The sequence below is a fragment of the Asterias rubens genome, chromosome 17 (genome assembly GCF_902459465.1).
Source record: "Asterias rubens chromosome 17, eAstRub1.3, whole genome shotgun sequence".
Classification (NCBI taxonomy): Eukaryota; Metazoa; Echinodermata; class Asteroidea; order Forcipulatida; family Asteriidae; genus Asterias; species Asterias rubens.
The window spans coordinates 12,943,575-12,956,401 of record NC_047078.1 but is presented as its reverse complement, the minus strand read 5'-3'; the positions used below and the strand labels follow the sequence as shown (position 1 = coordinate 12,956,401).

Below are 12,827 nucleotides of genomic sequence, written 5' to 3'. Positions count from 1 at the left end.
CCTCTACTCTTAGAACCCTGACCTCTACTCTTAGAACCCTGACCTCTACTTTTAGAACCCTGACCTCTACTATTAGAACCCTGGCACTTGGAAGTGTCGTGGCCGAGCGGTTAAGAGCGCCAAATTCAACCTCTAGTGTTTCTGATCAGCAGAGTGTGGGTTTGAATCCCCAGCCATGACATCTGTGTCCTTAAGCAAACCACTTAACAAAAAAGTAAAAGAAAAAAGTAAAAGAACCCAGTGCACTTATCGAAAAGAGAAGGAGTTCACCCGGTGTACCTGGCTGTGGCTGCTGAATGCGCCTTAGCACCTTGTAAACCCTTATAAGGTGCTACATAATTGGGTGTTAAAATTTTTCACTGCAATAACCCATCTTTCTGAAAGTTTGTATTGTATATACTCAGCGCCTTGAGTACCTTGTTTGGTAGATACGTGTGCTTTATATGACTTTGATATTACCTCTACAATTAGAACACACACGGCATAGTTTCAAGATAAATTCCATAGCCATTAATTGGATATGTTTTAGATACCTGGTCATTGCTGTTTGTTTTACACTGGTTCTGTGTCTCATCTGTCTCTATCAGTTCAACTGATGTCAGATTACCAGTGAAGAATCCCAGTAAACGCTGGATGAATTTTGTCATGGAGTTTGCTTCCCCTGTAAACACTCCAACATAACTTGGGTATACAGAGTTGGCTGTGGAAATCAAACAGATCAAGAGAGTGTATTTACCATCTAATACTATCACGATATCATATATGCTGATTTTATATAACAGTTTGTTATGATTAACAAAGCACTAACTCAAATGAAGATATTGCAAAGGGTGATTTGTATATGATCAAAACATATTTTTATGTGATCATAACATAAAAATATCGAATTTGCATTATTGCTTGAAAAATAAAAGGAAACATGATGTTTTGTTGTAAAAAACACAGATTAAGAGGTAGCACATGTAATAGACTGACCCAATAAGCTTTACCTCATTATGCATTGGCCAAATATTAACTGCGACAGTCATACATTTTGTGTGTGGCACGTTGTGTTGGCTCCCAGCGCTACGTATACATTCACAGACAGTTGCTATGTTGGCCAGAGTGCAATGGATATGTATTACTAGCAAATTATTAGTCATACAACTTCATTTCACATAACTAATTGTTAGAGGAACAGTTCGAATTTGTAAGAAAAAAAAAGAAAAAAACTTACATAAAACTTACATGATGATGATATTTGAAAACATCCCTTGAACTATTTCTGTCTGCAAAGTCATATTTGATGAGAAATAAATAATCTAACTTCGCGTTTGGAGTTTATCGCTCAGTGAGCGTTTTATGCATTTTTGTTTTGGCATCGATGCGATGCAAAATTTGTAAGCGGTTTCTCACTATTCTCTCGTGAACCAGATGGCCCATCGATCTCAAACTTCTACAGGTTTGTCAGTTTATGTATATGGTGGATTACATAAAGTGCTTACACTGCCAGCAACTGTTTTGTTAGCAAAAACCAATTCTATAAAGTTCCTTTAAATTGCAATCCAATATACGAATATCTTACATAAAGATGAAGCTTCAGTCTTAGATACAATGGAGCGAAACAAACTACAGTTGGCTCGAATCAGGAAACAGTACAGCATGTCATTAACCTGCAATAGTCAGTCAAATAAACACTCGGTCAAAGTTGCAACACAACAAATCTATTTGGTAGGCTTGATGATAACTGTTGACAGCACAGCCGTCGATTTCACCAAACTCTTCCTAACTTAGGATTAATCTTAGGACTTAGGACCATTACAAATTGATACCATTACAAATTTTCCTGAGGAATATTTTCATCTGAAAATGTGTCCACACAAATAAAAATGTAAAATGAACGTGTTAAGACAATGCACTGCCTGATTTGATGCCACAGTCACAAGTTGTTATGTGGTATGTTTATTACAGACTGGAGGGATGGAGTTTACAATCAACATGCAAGAGTTTACGACTGAAATTACTACATAAGCTAAAATCTTACACTAAGGTGGATTTCTTATACATTCTAAATTGTCATGGAATTGAGAAATGGATTACAGACTTAAAGGTTGATGAATTGTTTATCTACACATGTACACACACACATGTACATGTAGTGTCCTTACTGAACTGTGATACTTTTACAACATGATTGGTATACAACAGAAACTTCCCACCTGACCTAAATCCGCCATCCTTATGGGCAATTAGGAACAAACAGCCTTGCGATTTGCGCGAGAAAGCTGTGCAGCAGGCGCACATTTCACAAAACTCGTTGCCTGATTGGTTAGTTAACAGCGTTGATGTGTTAACGGAGTGTTAACGGAGCGTTTGACGCGCCTGCAAGCCAAAATGCAATTTGCCTGTAAATATGGCATCTATTGGAACTTATCTATAATGCTGTGCGACTTTCACAACTCTTTTTTGCTGTATAGTTGTGAAGGGAATTAGCACTTAAGATACAAATATAACTTACAATTGTAGCATTAGCTTGGATGAGGTCTGCATCTGTAGCGTCTGGTCTGGCTAGTTTATATACAGCACGAGATATAGTAGTGGCAATGGTTGCTAGCTCCTTCAAACAAAATCAACAACACAAATATTCAAATAAGAAAAGTCAAACAAATACGAAAAATGTGCACCTATTTTTGTTTGCATGCATCTGAAATGGTTTTATGGTTATATCCAGAGATGCCAACATTGAATTTAAAAAAAGAGTAGCATCTCCCAAAAGTTAAGGGCGAGCGCAGCTTTGGCTCCCTAAACCGATGTACAATGCTAATTAGCTCATTTTCAGGCAATGTTGTGAAATAACAATTACCTGTATGCATCAACAGAACAGCTACAAATGTTTATAATGGCCAGTGAAAATAAACTTGAAAAAAAAACCTGATTTCCCTCATATTCTGACTTTGTTTCAAAAATAAATGTAACATAAAAAAGGGTGGCCTTACTTAAATGTTTTTGTTTTAATGATCAGAAATGCAAAAACAAGCTATTGGGAGAGAGAGAAAAAAAAAAAACTAAAAAAAAAATACGTGTCCGTATTTTGCGCATTGTCTGGACATCGGCGCTACAATTACTGGTTGGAAAACATGGAAACTGTCTAGCTTAGACCTCACAGGCCACTCAGTTAAAGGTATTTTTGTTCAGAAGGTCTCCATTTTTTGCCATTATTTCAAACTTTTTGTGCCAAGCTTCGATGAAGTACATGTACAGACAGCGTGGTCACAATAATAGTGGATACGCGAGGAATGAGGTTACTGTGACACGTTAGCTCACACACAATCTCATTCCCCACGCACGTGTGCACTATTCCCCATCGTGTAATAGAGATCAATGGGTACGATCTTGCAGCAATGCACTAGCGTAAAAAATGCACACTCAGCCGGCCGGCCAGCCAGCGGGGGAGGGCACGCAACAATCATTACGTCGAGACACGTACATTGTTCGAGTGAATTCGCCGCTATTATTCAACACTGCGTTCTAAAATTAAAAGTGTTTTTTTTCTTTTCTGTTACAATTATTTTGATATTTTTCTTAATTTTGATTTCCACTTAATAGTTCATTCGTTGTTTGCATGTATTGTCCGATTTAATAAAATTATATTTGGCGGCTTGTTTAGCATGTTTTATTGAGTATTATCGTAGCGTCGTAGTCCAGCTCGAAATCGTATTTGCTACGCCCAAATCGTGTATGTTGGTATCTCTGTACATCCCAAGCTGATATTCTGGTACTGGTTGCACAACACAAACTGAAGCAAATTCAAAACTGAAGAAATATACACTATTGACCCCTTGCACGCGAGTCACACGGCGACTGATGCCACGCCCACCATGTTGGTTGTCAATAGGTTTACGTGTAAACGCCGCGTCGCCTAAAACGTGCACTTCTCTGAATAACGCACAGTGACATTGACCACCAAAACGGCGCATCCAAACTTATTCTGATGATGAATGAATTGGGTCAATAAAGAATATATTTTAGAAAAAAGACAAAAGTTAATTTTAAAAGAACGAGAGAAGGGTAGCTGGCAACTTTGATAACACCAGGAGCATTTCGAGAGTAGTTTGATGTTTGTAGTTTGATGTTACTCTAAATCTGCCAGGCCTACTCAGTAGTAATTTGATAAGAAGCAATGGGAGGGACATCTCAGGTCTGAATGGCTTAGACATATATACATTGTATAATCATGAGTTAGAAAAGAGTATATGGAAGCAATGGGAGGGACATCTCAGGTCTGAATGGCTTAGACATATATACATTGTATAATCATGAGTTAGAAAAGAGTATATGGAAGCAATGGGAGGGACATCTCAGGTCTGAATGGCTTAGACATATATACATTGTATAATCATGAGTTAGAAAAGAGTATATGGAAGCAATGGGAGGGACATCTCAGGTCTGAATGGCTTAGACATATATACATTGTATAATCATGAGTTAGAAAAGAGTATATGGAAGCAATGGGAGGGACATCTCAGGTCTGAATGGCTTAGACATATATACATTGTATAATCATGAGTTAGAAAAGAGTATATGGAAGCAATGGGAGGGACATCTCAGGTCTGAATGGCTTAGACATATATACATTGTATAATCATGAGTTACAAAAGAGTATATGGAAGCAATGGGAGGGACATCTCAGGTCTGAATGGCTTAGACATATATACATTGTATAATCATGAGTTAGAAAAGAGTATATGGAAGCAATGGGAGGGACATCTCAGGTCTGAATGGCTTAGACATATATACATTGTATAATCATGAGTTAGAAAAGAGTATATGGAAGCAATGGGAGGGACATCTCAGGTCTGAATGGCTTAGACATATATACATTGTATAATCATGAGTTAGAAAAGAGTACATGGAAGCAATGGGAGGGACATCTCAGGTCTGAATGGCTTAGACATATATACATTGTATAATCATGAGTTAGAAAAGAGTACATGGAAGCAATGGGAGGGACATCTCAGGTCTGAATGGCTTAGACATATATACATTGTATAATCATGAGTTACAAAAGAGTATATGGAAGCAATGGGAGGGACATCTCAGGTCTGAATGGCTTAGACATATATACATTGTATAATCATGAGTTAGAAAAGAGTATATGGAAGCAATGGGAGGGACATCTCAGGTCTGAATGGCTTAGACATATATACATTGTATAATCATGAGTTAGAAAAGAGTATATGGAAGCAATGGGAGGGACATCTCAGGTCTGAATGGCTTAAACATATATACATTGTATAATCATGAGTTACAAAAGAGTACATGGAAGCAATGGGAGGGACATCTCAGGTCTGAATGGCTTAGACATATATACATTGTATAATCATGAGTTACAAAAGAGTATATGGAAGCAATGGGAGGGACATCTCAGGTCTGAATGGCTTAGACATATATACATTGTATAATCATGAGTTAGAAAAGAGTACATGGAAGCAATGGGAGGGACATCTCAGGTCTGAATGGCTTAGACATATATACATTGTATAATCATGAGTTAGAAAAGAGTATATGGAAGCAATGGGAGGGACATCTCAGGTCTGAATGGCTTAGACATATATACATTGTATAATCATGAGTTAGAAAAGAGTATATGGAAGCAATGGGAGGGACATCTCAGGTCTGAATGGCTTAGACATATATACATTGTATAATCATGAGTTAGAAAAGAGTATATGGAAGCAATGGGAGGGACATCTCAGGTCTGAATGGCTTAGACATATATACATTGTATAATCATGGGTTAGAAAAGAGTATATGGAAGCAATGGGAGGGACATCTCAGGTCTGAATGGCTTAGACATATATACATTGTATAATCATGAGTTAGAAAAGAGTACATGGAAGCAATGGGAGGGACATCTCAGGTCTGAATGGCTTAGACATATATACATTGTATAATCATGGGTTAGAAAAGAGTATATGGAAGCAATGGGAGGGACATCTCAGGTCTGACTGGCTTAGACATATATACATTGTATAATCATGAGTTAGAAAAGAGTATATGGAAGCAATGGGAGGGACATCTCAGGTCTGAATGGCTTAGACATATATACATTGTATAATCATGAGTTAGAAAAGAGTATATGGAAGCAATGGGAGGGACATCTCAGGTCTGAATGGCTTAGACATATATACATTGTATAATCATGAGTTAGAAAAGAGTATATGGAAGCAATGGGAGGGACATCTCAGGTCTGAATGGCTTAGACATATATACATTGTATAATCATGAGTTAGAAAAGAGTACATGGAAGCAATGGGAGGGACATCTCAGGTCTGAATGGCTTAGACATATATACATTGTATAATCATGAGTTAGAAAAGAGTACATGGAAGCAATGGGAGGGACATCTCAGGTCTGAATGGCTTAGACATATATACATTGTATAATCATGAGTTAGAAAAGAGTATATGGAAGCAATGGGAGGGACATCTCAGGTCTGAATGGCTTAGACATATATACATTGTATAATCATGGGTTAGAAAAGAGTATATGGAAGCAATGGGAGGGACATCTCAGGTCTGAATGGCTTAGACATATATACATTGTATAATCATGAGTTAGAAAAGAGTATATGGAAGCAGAGATTGAATCCAGTTCATTCATTTCTCCATAGTGCAGGAACGCAAGAATTGATCTACAATTACATTCATTTCTCCATAGTGCAGGAACGCAAGAATTGATCTACAATTACATCCAAAATTAACAAATGACTTACTGTTGCCAATGGAAATATTGTAGAGTTTTCATTCTCTTCATATTGCAATAGTTCAGCAGTATCAAATCTGCTATTATAAAACCTGCAACGAATAAACACAAGCACTTCACTATTAACACCACATTTATAATAATGACACAACATTAGCATAGCTATCTTTTAGTAATTGGCAGCTCTGTTCGTTTGTTGCATTTATTCTCTTATAGCCCTTGGTCAATCGATTTAGTCCTTTCAGTTCCCTTAACGATCTTAATGATAAACTACATGTTATGAGATAGTTTACAAGATTATCCCCTTTTCACCAGGTGACCCTTCTCGTAAGGGTCACTTGGGGCTGTCCCGAGGGGCTCTGACGTCACCACGAGAAGGGTCACGGTATGGTGCGTATTTTTTTCCCCAGGTGGAACGTGTGTAAATATCTGCACACGTTCGTCCTGAAAAAAAATAGCATGGGGGATTTATCAGTGCACTAGTTCGCCCTGGAAAAAATAAAATACGCCACTTGGATGAGCACACCGGGGTCGACCCATGGAAGCTAATCTAACGCACCCCTTGTGACCTTAAGATAACCTTTGTGGAGGTTCAAGTTGTCAAGTCAACTATGAACTTGTGCATGCATTGACTGCAGTAAATGTTTCTAAAACGTTTATTTGCTTTTTGTAAACATAAAAAATGTTAGCTCCAAATTTTGATTCTGAAATGGACGATTACATGTGGAACTCACCGTTTCAGAAAATTTAATTGCCAACTCAGAGGCTTTGTAAAGCTGTAGCTAAATCACTTCAGCTTTATTTAATGTAGGTGGCGCTTGGATGTTGAATAAAATAAACAAAATAAATTTGGTTCAATATTACAGCTAGATTAATCAAACACAGACAGGCAATGAAGCACCCACATAGGAAGATACTGCCTTTATATTTTACCTGTTGCGATATTCTTTCTCATGATCTGTCAGCACGATGCCTGGTACCTTGACTCCACTACGCAGGAACCTTTGGAATGATGCAGGGGGCAGTGGCTGGACATGACTTGGTTTGTTTATTGTGATGTCACTTCCAGATATTGAGCTCTTTAGACTTTCCAATAACTTTTCAGTCTGCAAGACACAAATGTTGTTAAACTCATAAGCGCAAACGATTGGCAACTGTTCGCGCAACCGTTGTTTGTCTTTGGAACGATTGGTGCATGTTACGTGATGTCAATATGGCGGCGCCCTGAAATGAAGTAGTTTTTTATTTTTTTATTTTTTTTTTGCTGTAATAGTCCTCTTTTTGACATCATTCCATCAACTAATTAACTTTGTTATTTCAAATCTGCATTATCATCAACCGAAAATACAATATTATTAATATATTATGAAATAGTACCGTATGCTTGTCCGCCATTTTAAAAACCACTCGCCAACACCTCAGAAGTATGTTCGCGTAAGATTGCAAACGTTTGTCAATGGTGGCGGCACACAACTCGTTCCACTTGAAATTGTTGGCGAACGTTGCGCGAGTGGAACACACCCCTGGTATAGCTTATCCATTTGAGTTTTACCCTTATACCCACTGTATACTCAGTACTTTCCCAAAGTTCTGCAAACACAATGACAGGCAATTACTGGAGTTGGATACGCCTGTGATTTCCCTAACCAAACGCGGGAAAGTAATGAGAACACAGTGCTAATGAGAACACAGTGCTAATGAGAACACAGTGCTAATGAGAACACAGTGCTAATGAGAACACAGTGCTAATGAGAACACAGTGCTAATGAGAACACAGTGCTAATGAGAACACAGTGCTAATGAGAACACAGTGCTAATGAGAACACAGTGCTAATGAGAACACAGTGCTAATGAGAACACAGTGCTAATGAGAACACAGTGCTAATGAGAACACAGTGCTAATGAGAACACAGTGCTAATGAGAACACAGTGCTAATGAGAACACAGTGCTAATGAGAACACAGTGCTAATGAGAACACAGTGCTAACATGCATCGGAATACAATGGTGTAAGGGTAAAAGCAAAGGTCATCAAGTGCTAATGAGAACACAGTGCTAACATGCATCGGAATACAATGGTGTAAGGGTAAAAGCAAAGGTCATCAAAATTCATTGACATCTGCTATGGCTTTATGATGGTGTAACATTATACAATTGTTGCACGCTGTGACGGGATCCATGGCGTTTTGTATACCCGAGGGGGAAAATGGAACCCGAGGCCAAGCCGAGGTTGGCATTTGCCACTGAGGGTGTACAAAACCCATGGACCCTAGTCACAACGTGCAACAATTGCTTTGTTATACCTAAACATTGTTATTCCTCTATTCGAAGTGCTGTTGTCATCTTCAAACATTATTACGAATTCTTCACTGTTCCCCCGAGCCTGTGGGTGTTACGTATACAGCGCTGGAAATCGACCAACTGTTGGAACGATCAAGGTTACGTACACAAGTGTACTTCACAGTTTGTTACCGTGGTAAACAAGTGAACTTGTTACCAGATTCACAGTGACTAAGTGGTTTGACATTCTTTATATAAAGGACCTTACTCATTATGATATCCAAAGTGCCATAGTCTAGGTATGGGGTGGTAATTGTACTATACCTAAGCAGCATGCAGCATCAGAGTTCAGCTTACTCCAGCAGATGATCAGAACATACTGATCAAAACGTCGAGTTGAAACCAATGGTTCTTTTCAGAACCACCCCCCAACTCATTAGAGATAGTCATTGAATGGTGTTACCGCAAACCTTTCCATATTGTACTATACCTGTTGTTTTGTCGGTTGGTCTTGTTGTGTGATTGGGTCTGTATGTGCAAACAGTTTTCCATCCACAGCCAATCCAAGTTGATTCAATTCTAGGTAGTATGCAATATCATCTACATCAACAAACGCTGGTTGACTAAATTCAGCATTTTCCTTAAAGGGAAATTGGCCTTTTCTCATGTCATACACCATTCGTGATGATCCAATGTAATCATAGCTCTCCTATCAAAACACATTCAAAAGAAGAACAATTCAGTTTTTATTCACAACTTGTTCAGATATTGAAAACATAACCATGGAAAATTGAGAATTTGTTTCATTTAGACCTACTCCACTATACCCAGAAAAAGTATAGCAAGTCATATTTCTTAATAATAGCAGTCCCTTATTAACAAACCTTCATTTGATGCTTAAACACACATTTTCATGCAGTAATTACCAGGAAAATAAAACTGTTTTTATGGGAATAAAAGAGTGCCAAGGAGGTCTTAAATAAGGGAATACAAGGGTAACGACAAGTTTATAAACTGCCGTTTAAAACCGGCAGGGTCGTGGCCGTGTGATAAAGGCCAGAGGCGAAAAAGGCGAGGGACTTTATCCCACGGCCACGACCCTGCAAGGTTTTAAACGGCAGTTTAAGAACGAGTAACTGCTCTTTTATTTCCATTCATAAATGCCCTTTTTGGTTAAAAGGCGTAACAAAGTAATAAACTCTGTCAAACTTATCCATTTTCAAACATCCATGAGCTCTGTACGACGTGCGTTGCATTTTTATGACTGAGACAGTTTCGGATATGCATGCGTAGTTATTCTTGGTGCAAGACGGTTTTTTCGTTTTCCTTTCACACACAGCGCGACCAACTCACCAACAGCGCCCGCAAACCCTGTAACGAGAAACATCTCGCACCAATACTAGCACGTAGTATCCGAAAACAACCGGTTTTTAACAGCTCCAGCTTATCAACTGTTTAAAGACATTATATACTTTCGGAACAGAAAAAAAGAAAAAAGTTCACAGATTTTACAGGGTTTAAAGAAGGTAATGGTGAAAGACTTCTCTTGAAATATTATTCCATGAAATGCTTTACTTTTTTGAGAAAACATTAAAACAATTATCAATTCTGGCGAGAATTTCAGATTTATTTTGAACACATGTCATTACACGGCGAAGGGTGGGTTTCCGATGACTGATTGAGCCTAAATTTTCACAGGTTTGTTATTTTATATATATAAGTTGTGATACACGAAGTGTGGGCCTTTGGACAATACTGTTTACCGAAAGTGTCCAATGGCTTTAAATACCCCCACGTGACGTGCTCTCCACCAAAAGGAATAGTGAAACTGTGTGAGGTATTTATAAATGGCAGTTTAAGAACTCGTCGCTACCCTTTTATTCCCTTACTTGAAACCGGCAGTGTCGAGGCTGTGCTATAAAGGACCAAGCTGGAAATACACAAAAATATCGCCAGTCTGCGTACCACATCCACCTTGGCCTTCTGCCTCCTTGGATATGATACGCAGGAGTGCTATATTCTTCCCTATCCACCGCGCTTGCGTGGTAACTTATATTAGAAAAAGCGAAGAACCGGATAGTTTAACTTGTATCAATAACACACAAATATTATTTCAAGGACACTGCTGGTGATGATTGAGGCCACAATCTAAATTTGTTTTTGCAAACTAAAACTAAAAAGTTGTTACCCCTTGAAAGAAGACAAACATGATATCATCCATGTCTTGTTTGATTTCTAAATCCAATGCACCAAGGGCTTGTACTACAGCTAGTAGTGTGATGAAACTAGATGCAGAATGTTCAGCACCATCACGGGGAAGTACATTGTAGAACAGAGATGTAGCATCCACCTACATCAAACACATATTATTCATTACACACAATTCACAATATAGTGTGTGTCTGTCATATCAACAGCCATTTTACAACCTATGCAACTCGATACCACATAACTGTAAATACTAAATAGTAAACTTGCGGACCGCATGTATAACATCTCTTGTGAGGGAGTGTTGGCTCTGATCTGAAAAGAGCCATGGGGTCTCGACGTTTCAGACAATAGACTCTACTCGTCTTCAGTAGTACTAAACACCACTTACAATTCAAATACATTGTTGAAACTCAAACTTCCATATAGTTCATTTGGATATGACTGGTTACATAATAAAACTGACTTGATTTTTTAACAATGTCAGGATTCTGACAAAATGAATAGATTTTTATAAGGTTATTGATGCTGAGAAGTCTATTGACTTTGATAAGGATAATGAGTTTACTAAAATTATGGATTTTGATGTGGATGTTGTGTTTTAAGGTAATGGTGAAAGACTTCTCTTGAAATATTATTCCATGAAATGCTTTACTTTTTGAGAAAACATAAAAACAGTTATCAATTCTCGATAACGAGAATTACGGATTTATTTTAAACACATGTCATGACACGGCGAAACGTGCGGATACAAGGGTGGGTTTTCCCGGTATTTTCTCCCGACTCCGATGACCGATTGAGCCTAAATTTTCACAGGTTTGTTATTTTTTATATCAGTTGTGATTCACGAAGTGTGGGCCTTTGGACAATACTGTTTACCGAAAGTGTCCAATGGCTTTATGTACTAGTTAAACCTACCTGTGCTGCCACTAGTATGAGGGACTTGTTTTTCAGACCTTGTGTCTTATTAGTTGGCACTAATGTAACCCAGGAATTGTAGTCACCGAGAGGATCACAGAAATACGCTGCAAAGACAAAGTAAGACCATGAGCTAGTCACCGAGAGGATCACAGAAATACGCTGCAAAGACAAAGTAAGACCATGAGCGCACAGTACAGATTAATGTAACCCAGGAATTGTAGTCACCGAGAGGATCACAGAAATACGCTGCAAAGACAAAGTAAGACCATGAGCTAGTCACCGAGAGGATCACAGAAATACGCTGCAAAGACAAAGTAAGACCATGAGCGCACAGTACAGATTAATGTAACCCAGGAATTGTAGTCACCGAGAGGATCACAGAAATACGCTGCAAAGACAAAGTAAGACCATGAGCTAGTCACCGAGAGGATCACAGAAATACGCTGCAAAGACAAAGTAAGACCATGAGCACACAGTACAGATTGTTTTAATAAAGGACATGAAGGTGACGTTTCTTGAAAAAATGAACAACTAATAATTTGGGGTTGAATGAAGACAAATTGTCTAGATTAGGACTTGAATCTGGAGCGGTTTTGTCCATGCAGAAAGATAATCTGTAAATGGAGTACACAATTTGAGAAACGTTTCCGACCTAAACATTTCTCAGATTCAAAT

At 38.3% G+C, this 12,827-nt stretch overlaps 1 protein-coding gene across 1 annotated transcript in view; it reads right to left on the bottom strand.

Annotated features, from left to right (window-relative positions):
* LOC117301467 (nicastrin-like) overlaps positions 1–12,827 on the bottom strand; it is a 32,218-nt gene that overhangs the window by 4,948 nt on the left and 14,443 nt on the right. The window contains exons 7-14 of the mRNA XM_033785479.1: positions 12,150–12,256; positions 11,212–11,373; positions 9,514–9,732; positions 7,678–7,850; positions 6,755–6,836; positions 2,498–2,596; positions 1,565–1,652; positions 534–700 (exon numbers count right to left, since the gene is read on the bottom strand). Coding sequence (XP_033641370.1) covers positions 534–700; positions 1,565–1,652; positions 2,498–2,596; positions 6,755–6,836; positions 7,678–7,850; positions 9,514–9,732; positions 11,212–11,373; positions 12,150–12,256 — 1,097 coding nt within the window. The remainder of the gene's footprint in view (positions 1–533; positions 701–1,564; positions 1,653–2,497; positions 2,597–6,754; positions 6,837–7,677; positions 7,851–9,513; positions 9,733–11,211; positions 11,374–12,149; positions 12,257–12,827) is intronic.